Here is a 15,731-nt window from a genome sequence, read left to right as displayed (position 1 = left end):
AAGTTAGTGTGCAATGAAAAAAGAGAACTGCACTCTAAACCAAGTTATTGCACAATGAAAAGAGAACTGCACTCTAAACCAAGTTGGTGCGCAATGAAAAAGGAACTGCATTTTAAACCAAGTTAGTGCACAATGAAAAGAGGACTGCAGTCTAAACCAAGTTGGTGCGCAATGAAAAGAGAACTTTACTCTAGAATAAGTTAGTGCGCAATGAAAAAGGAACTGCATTTTAAACCAAGTGAGTGCACAATGAAAATAAAACTTCACTCTAGAATAAGTTAGTGTGCAATGAAAAGGGAACTGCATTCTGAACCAAGTTAGTGCGCGATGAAAAGAGAACTGCACTCTAGAATAAGTTAGTGGGCAATGAGAAGGGAACTGCACTATAAACCAAGTTAGGGTGCAATAAAAAGAGAACTGCACTCTAAACCAATTTAGTGCGCAATGAAAAGGGAACTGCATTCTGACCCAAGTTAGTGCGCGATGAAAAGAGAACTGCACTCTAGAATAAGTTAGTGGGCAATGAATGAGAAGGGAACTGCACTATAAACTAAGTTAGTGTGCAATAAAAAGAGAACTGCACTCTAAACCAAGTTAGTGTGCAATGAAAAGAGAACTGCACTCTAGACAAAGTTAAAACACAATGAAAATAACATTCTCTCACCTTTCTATTGAAAAATTAATGTGAAATAAACAAACTGCAAGTTCATCTATTTGGTTGTTCATGTTAATGTGCAAAGTAAAAAATTAACAAAAAGATAATTTAGGGGATAAAGTTTGGCTGCTTCTAAAAACGGCAAGATCAACCAAATTCTTCCTAGACTTGACTACATAATCTTTATAGTTGATAATGTGTTTCTGCTACAAGAGCAAAACTTTAGAGCAAGGCAACCACAGTTAGAAGGTTAGAGGGGTGACAATAGGTGACAACATTGTAGAAACTTTATATCAATGTGAGATTAACATTTAGGGTGAGACATTACTTGATGTTATGAAGCCCCAATTTGCAAAATTTAGACAGCGTTATGCGTGACATTTCTTTGTTAAACCTTGGCATTTGAAAAAGCTTTTCAGCCAAATCAGCCACGCGAATACACAAAGCTATAGGAATTTAACTTTTACAAAAACTTTCACTGATAAACCTGCTTTGTTAAATAACTCAGGGGGTGTTAGGGTTCATTGTAAGAATGTGTGATCTATTTGTCATCTCTGTTTGCTTTGCGCATCACAGAAAAAGGACAAACAACATAATACAATACTGATGCGACTTTTTATCGTAAATGGTTGAGAAAACCATCTACCAGAGAGATTTATCGGCAGTGAGTATAATATACTCATCCTTATATCATAGCATTTACTAAGTTGATAAACTCAACCTTATATCATAGTATTTACTAAGTTGATAAACTCAACCTTATATCATAGTATTTACTAAGTTGATAAACTCAACCTTATATCATAGTATTTACTAAGTTGATAAACTCAACATTATATCATAGTATTTACTAAGTTGATGTACTCAACCTTATATCATAGGATTTACTAAGTTGATATACTCAACCTTATATCATAGCATTTACTAAGTTGATGTACTCATCCTTATATCATAGCATTTACTAAGTTGATAAACTCAACCTTATATCATAGTATTTACTAAGTTGATAAACTCAACCTTATATCATAGCATTTACTAAGTTGATGTACTCAACCTTATATCATAGCATTTACTAAGTTGATATACTCAACCTTATATCATAGCATTTACTAAGTTGATGTACTCAACCTTATATCATAGTATTTACTAAGTTGATATACTCAACCTTATATCATAGTATTTACTAAGTTGATAAACTCAACCTTATATCATAGTATTTACTAAGTTGATAAACTCAACCTTATATCATATTATTTACTAAGTTGATAAACTCAACCTATATCATAGTATTTACTAAGTTGATATACTCAACCTTATATCATAGTATTTACTAAGTTGATGTACTCAACCTTATATCATAGTATTTATTAAGTTGATAAACTCAACCTTATATCATAGTATTTACTAAGTTGATAAACTCAACCTTATATCATAGCATTTACTAAGTTGATGTACTCAACCTTATATCATAGCATTTACTAAGTTGATGTACTCAACCTTATATCATAGTATTTACTAAGTTGATATACTCAACCTTATATCATAGTATTTACTAAGTTGATAAACTCAACCTTATATCATAGTACTTACTAAGTTGATAAACTCAACCTTATATCATATTATTTACTAAGTTGATAAACTCAACCTATATCATAGTATTTACTAAGTTGATATACTCAACCTTATATCATAGTATTTACTAAGTTGATGTACTCAACCTTATATCATAGTATTTATTAAGTTGATAAACTCAACCTTATATCATAGTATTTACTAAGTTGATAAACTCAACCTTATATCATAGTATTTATTAAGTTGATAAACTCAACCTTATATCGTAGTATTTATTAAGTTGAAATACTCAACCTTATATCATAGTATTTACTAAGTTGATAAACTCAACCTTATATCGTAGTATTTATTAAGTTGAAATACTCAACCTTATATCATAGCATTTATTAAGTTGAAATACTCAACCTTATATCATAGTATTTATTAAGTTGATAAACTCAACCTTATATCATAGTATTTATTAAGTTGAAATACTCAACCTTATATCATAGTATTTATTAAGTTGAAATACTCAACCTTATATCATAGTATTTATTAAGTTGATAAACTCAACCTTATATCGTAGTATTTATTAAGTTGAAATACTCAACCTTATATCATAGTATTTATTAAGTTGAAATACTCAACCTTATATCATATTATTTACTAAGTTGATAAACTCAACCTTATATCATAGTATTTATTAAGTTTATAAACTCAACCTTATATCATAGTATTTACTAAGTTGATAAACTCAACCTTATATCGTAGTATTTATTAAGTTGAAATACTCAACCTTATATCATAGTATTCACTAAGTTGAAATACTCATCCTTATATCATAGTATTTACTAAGTTGATATACTCAACCTTATATCATAGTATTTACTAAGTTGATAAACTCAACCTTATATCGTAGTATTTATTAAGTTGATAAACTCAACCTTATATCGTAGTATTTATTAAGTTGATAAACTCAACCTTATATCATAGTATTTATTAAGTTGATAAACTCAACCTTATATCATAGTATTTACTAAGTTGATATACTCAACCTTATATCATATTATTTACTAAGTTGATAAACTCATCCTTATATCATAGTAATTACTCTGCTGATTCATCTATCTTTTATATTATAGTGTTTACTAAGTTTATTGTACCTAAAAATATTTTGCTAAAAAAGTTCATAGCAGTTATTTTAGCTTTTGTAAATCTGGTTTGGCTTAATCAAGTTTTGATACAAATGTGTATATTTGTATATACATGCTAGTACATGCATTTGCATACTTGTATGTGTGCATGTATGTATACACATATGCATACGTGTGTGCACGTACATGTATGTGTACACGTACACGTGCATGTGCATTTGTGTGTATGTGTGTATGTGTGTGTATGCATATGCATACATGTATGTGTACGTGTATGAATACATAAATGTATATGCCTGTACATGTATATTTATACATTTATGTTTGAATAAAACCTGCTCTGCTTTAATGTTCTGAACAATTTCGAGATGATAGCAATATAACATTAAGATGCTTTGAGTTCATGCTTTAACTCTTATCTACAAGGACGGGTAACACGAGCTTCTTTAGCTACCAATTTTTGACCTCACAATCTAATAAGATTTGTCTTCCATCTCAATAATTACATGCATCTGTTTCTGCGTCGTTTCGCCCCTCGGAGGTCGAGGTGACAATCATATATCTATAAGTACTTGCTAGGGTGTGAGTCATCACCCTTTAATCCAGTTATATTTCGGTCTTATTTCTACCGCAGGTATTTATTGAAAACAGCTGCCAGGCTTTGATTAAGTTACACAACTGTAAAAAGCATTAAATTTATTCAATTTTATAAAGTTAGCTGTTTAACAAGGCAGAGAAAAGGCACACGACTTCTGGGCTGGTTTGGCCTTCTCCTGCAGGCATATTGAGGCAAGACAGCTAAGGGTGTAGAAATATCTTGCGTCGATCATTTTTAGATTTCAACTGTATCAAATATTGTGGCATACATGTTTTCATTGTACATACTGTTGGCGCTAAAATCCGCGCGCAAATGTTCAGAGATTGCTTTAAGTAATGCTTAATTCTATGGATATTTACAATGTATTTCAGTAATCCTACAGGTGATTTGAGGTACAGTCATCGGAGAACTAGCAATCGTCATGGCTCAAGGTATGTCAGAATTAGGATTATGTTCAAATTTGCTTTAGCATAAACAGAAATTGACCACTTACCATGATGTTCATTTAACCAAAATTCTAGATAGCAAGTATCTACTGTAGTATTAGAAAAAATCATCAAAAGGTGAGTTTCAGTGTCTGTCACCAGACTACAAAAGCAAGCAAGTTAATCTGTCATCTTGAATTTCTTGTTAACAGCAAGTACATTATGTTGGTGACTTGGTCACTTGGTCTTGTAGGAATTCCTCCAGACGGCGGATACGGTTGGGTCATATGTTTCACAGCATTCTTGATGCACTTTCTATTAGATGGTGTAGCAAACAGCTTTGCTATCTACCTCAGAGACTATCAACAGTACTTTGATACTACGGTAGCTAACATCAGTTTAGCAAACGCGCTACTCTGCGGAGTTGTCATAATTCAAGGTATCTATCGAAGCCTTGTCTTGTTACGTTTGATGGTGCATGAGATGTTAAAGACAAAGCCGAGGTTATAAAACACTATTTTTTGATATTTTAGAGCTTTGAGAACTCGTTATCTATAAACTGGTAGAAGTCTTCATCTCATCTAATGTTGACATCTTCTTTTTTTGCCAGCTGTTTAGCTCACATTTCGGTTTCTTTAGGACCGCTGGTCAGTGTGTTGGTCAACAGTTTTGGGTGCAGACCAATCAGCATGATTGGCTCAATTCTGGCATCATCAGCGTTTTTTCTGAGTACTTTTTCTCCAACTGTTGCCGTCTTTCATCTGACCTATGGAATTATGGGAGGTAAGGAAGTTGAATGCTCTAGAGTCTAGATGAATATTTTTTTCAAAACTAACTTGAGCTCGCGTAGGTTTACATGTGTTTATCATGCATGTCAGTAATTAGCTAACTACATGTTGGTCACTACCAACTTTGTAAAAAAAGGATTCTAAAAGTTTTTTAGTAATATTGTATACAAATGAATACAGAATGATTAGGTGTAAGAAGTTGTTTGCCCATAAAAATTTAAGGTTTAAAATAATATGCTATTTGATGTCTCTCACCACCAACTACATATTGTACATGTATCAATAGCTTAGAAAATCGAAGCTTCTTTGTACAGCGCAATTAGAAAAGGTAGCCAATGATGCTTCTCAATCAACTTTTCAAGCTTATGTAAGAAAGAATCTCCAGCAGCTTATAAATAATTGGTAATAGCTAAAGGAAGTCAGCCCCAGTCTATACTCTGAATTCGTGTAGTTTGAAATGTTCCGGCTGTCTAATGTATATACACGTAATATAGAAAAACGTTTTTGCAGGGCTGGGCTATGGAATGATGATTTTGCCAGCAGTCATTGAGCTTGGTTACTACTTTGAGAAGAAAAGAGCTATTGCTATGGGTATAGCAACTGCTGGTGCCGGTGTGGGTATGATGGTCATGGCACCCATAATAGAGTATATCCACAAAACAATGGACTGGAGAGGAGCTCATTGGATCTATGGTAAAGTTTTTAGGCATATTCCTACATCAATGTGCAACATCTGGTCTTTTAAAGACAGTATATTATTAGTACATTAGTATATATTAATATATCCCACGAATGGTGACTTCTACTTATAATATCTAATTCTTTCACCTATAGTAGCTAGTCTCCTACCTATAATAACTGATTTCCTACTTGTAATAACAAGTCTCCTACCCATAAAAACTGGTTTCCTACTTATAATACCTGGTCTCCTACCTATAATAACTAGTTTCCTACCTGCAATAACTGGTCTCTTACCCATAAAAACTGGCCTCCTATCTATAATACCTGGTCTCCTACCTATAATAACTAGTTTCCTACCTGTAATAACTAGTCTCCTACCCATAAAATCTGGTTTCCTACCTATAGTACCTGGTCTCCTACCTATAATAACTAGTTTCCTACCTGTAATAATTGGTCTTCTATCCATAAAAACTGGTCTCCTATCTATAATACCTGGTCTCCTACCTATAATAACTAGTTTCCCACCTATAAAAACTGGTTTCCTACCCATAAAAACTGGTTTCCCACTTATAATAACTGGTTTCCTACCTATAAAAACTGGTTTCCCACCTATAATAACTGGTTTCCTACCTATAAAAACTGGTTTCCTACCTATAACAACAGCCACCATATCAACTAGTACTATTTAGTAGTAAGTGAGCACAGAAAATATGGTACCAGTATATGCAGTTTCCTCCAAAGCCTGTGAGACAACAAAGGAATAAAGCACACAGAGATGATAGCAGAATCTTGCTCTGTGCTCAGTTATTAACCAAAAGTAGGAAGAATTGTTATTGCTTTGCACAGCGTGCTTCTAGCTAGCATCTAATTTAGAAGACTCTAAAAGTCTCACTTATATAAGCAGTAGAAGATGGGTAGCAAATAGCCTGCATTCATAAACACAACACATAACTGTTGAGGGATATGACAACCACATAGCCTAATAGTTTAAAGTCATAAATGAGCCCACCAAACCAGCTAATCCATGTAAGTGCAAAAAATTTCAAACGAGAGTTTTATATAAGGTGCAAGTATTTGGTTATAGGGCTGCAAGCCAAATGAAGAAGTAACTACATGTAGATACAACACTGAAGGCTGGTTCAAACTGTATCACTGTATGTCATATGTCGGAGTTAATCCCACAATACTTTGGTGTTCGCCCGTGATAACATTATTCACACTATTTATTACAAACTCCTCTATGTTTACATCGGCAAATAGTCCATGGCATAACATTTTCATACAATAATATGGGCTTGCAAAATTTACGATATACTAGTCGTGCAACGCCTGTCGTAGAAGAGACCATAGATCAAGCTATCCGCTACAGCCAATCACTATTGCCGAAGTGATGCACTCTGCACAGGTTGCCGAGAAAGTCTGACTAGCTAAAACCTTTACCCACGTATTTGCGTTGTCTCGACAGTGCTGCTGGTCTATGGTGGACATGGTTGACGAATAATCGCCGAGAGGACAACTGCGACATACGGCGATATAGTGTGAGCCAGCCTTTGATCAAGCCTGAACTTTAAACTTTTACTCACAGAGGACATTCTGGAAAGTTCTAGCAAAGAAAGGCTTGTTGCCAATCAATGTTGTAGCATCTAAGTTCTGTGTACTGTGCTTTAGCGGGACTTCTCATTCACGGCTGTGCATTAGGGGCATTACTGAAGCCTCTCAACACTACTAGATGTTCCAAAGCCAAAGAAAATGTAGAGGTCACAAAACTGAATGAGCCGGCAACTGATACATTGTTGCTCACAACGAAAAACAGGTAAGCTGGAACTAAATGTAAAACTGTGAATATACCTAGTATATTAGCTATCTACAGTTATGTATTTACACATGATCTATAGACATTATTAATTAATGACATTTACCTTCTCTAAATATCAATTATAAATGATATATTATGTACACATACCATCTGGTTTATGAAAACTATTGTTATAGAGAATTTGATGCAAAAGAACAGATTATATTTGGTATTGATAACTCTATAGAAAGTCTGTAGCAATAGAGAGTAGGCTAACCTACTAGCAATATATTATTATAATACCAGTCAAGTTACTCATTCATTACATCACTTCACACTTATATATAGTATTTATTTTTTTGTCTTTAAGCCTTATATAATGTTGCTAACTTTTTATATCTTAGGGTGAAAAATAAATGGATCTTTCCTTTTAAAAACTAAATTAATCTAAATTACCCTGGATTCTGCGGTTTTAGAATACAAAATGGTTACAAGTGGGAACATTTATCACCATGACCCATAGTGAACAAGTAGAAATACAGAACCTAAGGCTTTATTATATAGCTAAAATACTCAGGAATAAGTAAGAACTGGTGCAGTTTTTAAATATGAACTTCTGATAATTCAGATTAATGATATACATGTACTTATATTAATATATAGTATATACGTATACTTGTATTTCCGTTACAATATGCAAAACTGTTGTAAAACAAAAACAACATTTTCACATGATCAAACCTTTTGTCAGTCATAATTTTTATTTTTTACCCGAGTATAAAACAAACAGATTTTCACTACTATCAACTTTAGAGTAACCATAATAAATGTGGTTGTATTAAAGCCTTATCTCTTCAAGCCCACCTCATTGTCATGATTACTCTTGAACTTTTATATGGTTATGCCTAAGCGTAAACAAATTGGAAATTGCGATCTCTTTATTTGGAAAAGCTTGTCTTTGATAGCTATAAGGATTCTTTATGTGAAGGCATTCTCTCTTCTGTTACATTCAGTGAATGTGGCTCTTGTCTTATTGCACAGTTTTGATACAACTACTGTAGGTGTTGAAGAGGCATAATGGGAGGTCCTATGTTTAGTGGCAGCTGTTATGGAAGTACCATATAGCTAAAGTCTCAGAAGAAATGCATTTAGAAACTGTCAGTCTGATAACACTGGCAATACAGATGATCAGATCTTTCTTTTTTTCTTCTCTCCCAATCTTCCTCTTTCTCTCTCTCTCTCTCTCTCTCTCCCTCTCTCCCTCTCTCTCCCTCTCTCCCTCTCTCCCTCTCTCCCTCTCTGTCTGTCCCTCTTTCCCTCTCTCTTTCCCTCTCTCTTTACCTCTCTTTTTTCCTCTCTCTTCCCCTCTCTCTTTCCCTCTCTCTTTCCCTCTCTCTTTCCCTCTATATTTCCCTCTCTCTTTCCCTCTCTCTTTCCCTCTCTCTTTCCCTCTCTCTCTTTCCCTCTCTCTTTCTCTCTCTCTCTTTCCCTCCCTCTTTCCCTCTCTCTTTCCCTCTCTCTTTCCCTCTCTCTTTCCCTCTCTCTCTTTCCCTCTCTCTTTCTCTCTCTCTTTCCCTCCCTCTTTCCCTCTCTCTTTCCCTCTCTCTTTCCCTCTCTCTTTCCCTCTCTCTTTCTCTCTCTCTCTCTCTTTTCCTCTCTCTTTCCCTCTCTCTTTCCTTCTCTCCCTTTCTCTCTCTTAATTTTTCCCTTTCTTCCCTCTCCTGTGGTCCTGTTATTTTTGCTCTAGCTTGAATAGCTCTATTTCAACCTTGCTTTTCTATTTTTACACATTTTTTATTAATTTTTTAGTTTAATCTGAATTTGATACAACTGTTTGTAACTTTTGAGTAAGATATTGCCAGAGCTAGCTATAATTATGATAAAAACGCACATCTCATATAGTTGTGTACTACAGACCTTAACAAACTCATATTATAGCTGTAGCCCATTGACCGCAGGTAATATTGATGCTTGTTTTGTAGAGAACAGTCTAAATCAACAGGGGCCTTAGTTTCAGATAAGAGCTCACACGTTGAAGAAAGATTATATGCTAGCAGTTGTGTCAACCAAAGGTTTAGTATCCAGTCTGAAAAAGACAATTTCAAAATGAGCTCTTTGGCATATGGAGGCTCCTTTTATCATCTTTCTCTTCAGAGCTTTGCAAAAGATGAAGAAAAAGATAACGATTCTCTAAAAAGGGTTAGTTCATTAGAATCCTGACAAATTCATTTTGTTTCTAAACGGGTATTAATATTGAGTTCTATGCCTTGATTTACTTTCTTTTCATATCTTTGCATTCTCTCTTCTAGCAAGTGATCTGACATGGTTTTGAACAAAGAAGTTTTATCTTAGCTTTAAAATAAGGTAATTTTATTGCATAGTCAGGTTAGATAGTTATCAGAATTCTGAAACAACAGGGTTCATGCTCATTAAAATTACTTGTTTCAGGTTTTAGTAAAAATGAACCCTAGCAAAAACTATGGCAGCTTAATTTACTAGTACAGAATACATACTCTGATGTGTTTGATGCATAGGCATGTACCTCCCCACATAGCTCCAGGCGGTGTGTACTTGTGCTGAAGCTCAAAGCTTGACTACTTGAAAGTTTAAAATGGTATGAGAAACATCTAAGTGACTGCTGGTTTAGAAACCTAGCTATAATTCCAAATCAGACCAAAATATTTACATCAATATTAATGCATAAACTTTCAATAGTTTTGACCCTTTCATACTAATTATTTAACAGTAATAGAACAAGCGGCTTAAAAATATAGTTTTTTACTCGAAATATGGAAAAATAGGAGAGAGAGAGAATGACCTAGTCTATCTTGTTGAACATCTGTTCTGCTTTTTAGTCAGTTCGGTACTCAGTGGTTAGTTTAATATTTCCTAATCACTAAACAGCTTAAGATTAGGAAAAAATAGGAGAGAGAGATAGAGAGAAAGAGAGACAGAGAGAGAGGATGACCCTAGTCTGTCTTGTTGAACATTTGTTCTGCTTTTTAATCAGTTCGGTACTCAGTGGTTGGTTTAATATTTCCTAATCACTAAACAGCTCAAGACTTGCACACTTCAAGTGATTAAAGTTGTTGAGTTTTAGTTGATATGAGCAGGTGATTTGATGTTAATCAATTTGTCTATTTTGCCTAGCCTCTTTTATGTTGTAACCAGCAAAATGGATGCAGGTTCATTTACAAATAAATTTTCACATATCGGTAGGCTTTGCACTATAAATTGACATGTAATTATTATAGCTTGTGATCCATTGCTTTTCTTACCTCACCCTCCAACAAACTTAGAATTAGATATAACCATAAACATCATGAATGCTCAATAAAAAACATAAACGTTTATTACAATGTAATGATTTGATGCTAATAGCAGGTGTCTACAAAGCAGAAGCTGGTTAGCTGCCTCATGAGACTGATAGACCTCTCTTTGTTCAAGAAAAAAGAATTTGTCTTGTTTGGAATTGGTAACATTTTCTGCACGGTTGGCTATTTCTACCCAATCATTTACTTGCCTGTCAGAGCTCAACAACTGGGCATCTCAAAGGAAGAATCGTCTTTCCTTATCTCCGTATTTGGTGAGTATGCTGGTGGAAATAGTTGTATTAGGACTTGTATGACACCCAGTAACAAGTTCTCTCATGATCAAGACAACTGTCTAAACTGTGAGGGTGGTTGATATAATGTGGCAGTTAAGAGCTTTATACAAAACTTATAGTTTAGACCTTAGCAAATAATATCTAAAAATTTTTGACCCAAAAATACGGTAAATCTGGATTTTCTTTATGGCATATAAACTCATCCTCTCTTTACTCAACGTATATAATAATCATATACTTGAACGATAGATATTACGCTTTACCTTTTTAAACTTATGAAATGCCACATATACACATGATCCTGGAGAAAAAGACATGATTTGAAATATTGCTCACCTTTCTTTCTCAGTAACAGCGACTATTATATGAAATGTGTCATTCATAAGTAGCAGGTCTCCAACTAATCAACACAGGCCTACGCTTAAACCTTCAACATTCCCTTTTTAGGAATCAGCAATACGGTTGGAAGGATTCTGTCAGGGCTGGTGGTTGACTGCGTACCCAATGTGTCTGGCCTTGGATTACATAATCCATGCTTAGTCTTGTCTGGTTTGTGTGTAATCCTTATTCCCCTCTGCACCTCTTACCTATCGATGGCTATCATCATGGCTACCTACGGTCTAGTCGTGTGTAAGTGTCCGGTATATAGCAGTTCTTTGAATTTTATGAACTTGATTTTATCAATTCCAATTTACGTGTAACATTTGTATGCTCAACAAACCGATCAAAAGTGCTTATAATATCCTCTTTGCCTTAGAGTAACGATATATATTAGAGTATTATATACCATATATTTTAATTATATTGATAATATTAATAATTAATAATATACCATATAGTATATATTACCTATTGTATATGTTATATATTATTAGTGAGCATTCTACGACAAAAATGACTTTTAAAAAGTCAATTTTCAAAATGGTTGTTTTCAAAGAAATTTTGAGCAGCCAATGCCAACAAAATCATGATTGTCATTTAATACAGAGTGTTAAACCACTCTGTATTATTACTGATTATAAGCAGCCATCTTTTCAAAACAAAAGTGACAGCTTAGGCAACCAATAAATAAATCAGTCACTCTCCTTATGAACAGGTTGTAATCACATACATCTGCATAAGCTAAGGCTATCATGGCTAGCTGAGATACAAAATGAGGTTTGCCTTTATTAACCAGCCAGAAGGCACATGCTGCTATAATGTGTGAGCTGTTAGAGAGTGATGCCTTTATTTCTATATAATTTCTAAGTTTTTCTTTATTGCAGCCACCTTCGTATCTCTGGTAATCGTCGTCACCTGCACATTAGTCGGAGTAGAAAAATTCGCTAGTGCATTTGGGCTCATCATGCTAGGCCGAGGTATCGCTGTTATTATTGGTCCCCCTATTGGAGGTATGCATAGACCGTTAAAGTAATAGATTACCTTTCATTTAGTGCTCATACATGTAAGTTGGCAGATGGTCATTTATGTGGGACTTTTCTATTTGCTCGCTTGTTAGGGTAATACCAGTTACATGTAAGTAGTGCTGACTATTTTGGTGTAGGCGATGATTTTGTCGATAAGAGTTTAGGAGGGTTAATTTATCTGGTGCTCATTGATGTGTCGATCATTGATGTAGAAACCATTGATGTAGTGACCACTAATGTAGTGACCATTTATGTAGTGACTGCTGATATAGCGACCATTGGTATAGTGACCATTGATGTAGTGACTATTAGGTGTAGTAACCATTTGTGTAGAGATCATTGATGTAGTGACCATTAGTGCAGAGACCATTGATGTAGCAACCATTGATGTAGTGACCACTGATATAGTGACCATTGGTGTAGAGACCATTGATAAAGTGACCATTGATGTAGTGACCACTAATGTAGTGACCACTGATATAGTGACCATTGGTGTAGTGACCATTGATGTATTGACCAATGGAGTAGTAACCAATGATGTAGTAACCATTTGTGTAGAGACCATTGATGTAGTGACCATTGATGTAGTGACCATTGATGTAGTGACCATTGATGTAGTGACCATTGATGTAGTGACCATTGATGTAGTGACTATTGATGTACATGTAGTAACCATTTGTGTAGAGACCATTAGTGTAGAGACCATTGTTGTAGTGACCATTAGGGTAGTAACCATCTGTGTAGAGACCATTGATGTAGTGACCATTGATGTAGTGAGCACTTATATTGTGATCATTGATGTAGTGACCATTGATGTAGTGACCATTAGTGTAGAGACCATTGATGCAGTGACCACTAATGTAGTGACCATTTACACAATATTATACATGTAGATGTTTTAATTTTATCTTCTTTTTATTCGTAATTTTCTTAACTTTAAAACATCTAGTAGTTTCGATGCAGTAATACATCTTGGTTTGATTGGCTTTTGAAGGTTGGCTGTTTGATATAACTGAAGATTATGATGGAACTTTCTATTTTGGAGGTACTTGCTTTTTAGCTGGAGTTATCTTTTTCAGCTTTCTCCATTTCAAACGATGTCACAGTAACTAAGAAACAGTGCTTTCTGCGTTTTTGTGTAAAATTAAAAGTTATCTCCTCCATACCTGTTTTACTACACTCTAATGTGGGCAACACTGTTGTTCAGTGAAATATCTGTCAATTATGCTGTTACTCACAAGTTATTATTATTACTATTGTTTGTTGCTACTCTTAGTTCTTTTTGTAGAAAATGAAAAATTGTTTAGCCATTATGAATATTTTGAAAGTCGTGTTGTTGCAGCATTTTATGTCAGTCTACATGCTTTTAGGGCACAAGAGTATGCATACCACTGTTTATATGTAGTTCAGTGCCTGTGAGCTTCTGTGTATTTCTGACATTGTCTTTCACTCCTCTAATACAACTAGATCATGTGACATATTAAATGTACTTATTAACATAATCTTTTTAGTAAACAATATATATCAGCTTCAGCACTGTTATGATATTAGTCTAAAACTGTTTAAGATTGTTTAATGATGCTTATAAACTAAAAGAAGAACATATAAAATAACTATTTCTTTGGCCAAAATTTTACCTGCAGTATTATTCTCTCACTAGACTCAACCAACAATAAAACATTTTCAAAAGGTTGCTGAAAATGGTTGTCTTATAAAAACTAACAAATGGCTAAACATTGAAATATAATCTTATAAGTACACAATGTGATTGTTTTATGTTCTTTACAGCTTGATGTTATCATGGCAATGTATGTTATCTTTAACGATTTGCTCGTAAAGAGGAAAAACTAACAGCTAGAAATTCTGCTTTTGAAACATTGCGATGACCCATCACTCAGGCAAACTAGTTTAGAAATACTTGAGGCAGCATTACTGCCGAAATATGAGTCTTTACCTTCATTTATATGTCAACTCAGTTCCTGACTTGAGTAAATAAACCCAAATAATGCAAATATTATATACACAACAAAGCTGCATAAGTAAGTGTTTTTCTATAGATATGATGTTAGTAGTTCTCAGTCTATACTCGATGATATTATGCTAAGCTCGGCAAGAATACAACTTAAATAACTCAACAACTTTCATATAATAGAACATGTACAGTAAGTGATACATTGTTCATTAGTAATACAGAAACTAAAAGATTTTTGCGTACGAAGACAGCTGCAAGCTAGAATAAAACTATACAAAATCGAATGCAGCAAGATTTTCATCAAAATTCTTTTTAGTATGTTGCAACTCTACACAGCATCTACATTGTAAATACATGTAAAAATTAGATGTTTGTATCATTAGACCTGTATAGCTGTAGTAATACTACTTCTACTAGTAAACTGCAAACCAAAAACAATATTTCCAAGTCTGAAGGTCAATCACGAAGCTACTTGATCATTATAAACAATTATCAACTGCCTCAGATATTAATCCAGCACACCTGCAGATTCTACAAGTTATAGCCTAGCTTTCATGAAGTTGAGACCATTTGTCGTTGGAAAGACTTGTGGTGCAAAGGCAAATGGAAAGCCACACCGACGAAGAAGCAGGCACCAGCCATATAGAACGTAGCATCATAGTTTTGCGTAACGTCATAGAGTAGACCTGTGCATAAATGTCAATAAACATTAAACCTGTGCATGAATGTCAATAAGGTAGAAAACCTGTGCATGAATTTAAATCCATTGCGACTAGTTTTAGTAGTTGTTTCCACATGACTAACTAGAGAACTATGTATGCTAGTTTTGTTGCTTCCGTTAGAAAAATTTTAATACCATCAAATCTGCGTTAACCTTTTGATATTTTTAATATTAAATATCGACTAACCGCTTTAGTAGTGATGAAAAAACTAATTAAAATACTTCAAGTAAATTTGCATTCTATAGTCAAACTGACCTTCACTTTAACATACACACGATTAATGTACGAAATAAAATTTTAACAGAGATTTGTCTTGACATACAAAGTTTTTTCTAACATATCTCATCCAAAGTTTGTCAGAACTCTGTAGTTTTGTT

General features: G+C 34.1%; 1 protein-coding gene across 1 annotated transcript; it reads left to right on the top strand.

The window, feature by feature from the left end:
* Window positions 1-4,379: 4,379 nt before the first annotated feature.
* On the top strand, window positions 4,380-12,668 carry LOC137390680 (monocarboxylate transporter 12-like). Its single transcript, XM_068077008.1, has 7 exons — window positions 4,380-4,389; window positions 4,637-4,822; window positions 5,682-5,864; window positions 7,521-7,665; window positions 9,630-9,846; window positions 11,095-11,233; window positions 12,520-12,668. Exons 1-7 carry the CDS (start codon window positions 4,380-4,382, stop codon window positions 12,666-12,668), a joined length of 1,029 nt encoding a protein of 342 aa, XP_067933109.1.
* Window positions 12,669-15,731: the final 3,063 nt, after the last annotated feature.

Source organism: Watersipora subatra, chromosome 1 (genome assembly GCF_963576615.1).
Source record: "Watersipora subatra chromosome 1, tzWatSuba1.1, whole genome shotgun sequence".
NCBI classification, from domain to species: Eukaryota; Metazoa; Bryozoa; class Gymnolaemata; order Cheilostomatida; family Watersiporidae; genus Watersipora; species Watersipora subatra.
This window is presented reverse-complemented; position numbering and strand designations above follow the sequence as displayed.

What these genes read in the sequence shown, in the direction of transcription:
- LOC137390680 (XM_068077008.1), top strand. An exon ending in TTGCTCACAACGAAAAACAG is followed by an intron (nt 7,666 to 9,629) that starts GTAAGCTGGAAC and finishes CTTGTTTTGTAG; the next exon opens with AGAACAGTCTAAATCAACAG. An exon ending in ATAACGATTCTCTAAAAAGG is followed by an intron (nt 9,847 to 11,094) that starts GTTAGTTCATTA and finishes TCTTTGTTCAAG; the next exon opens with AAAAAAGAATTTGTCTTGTT.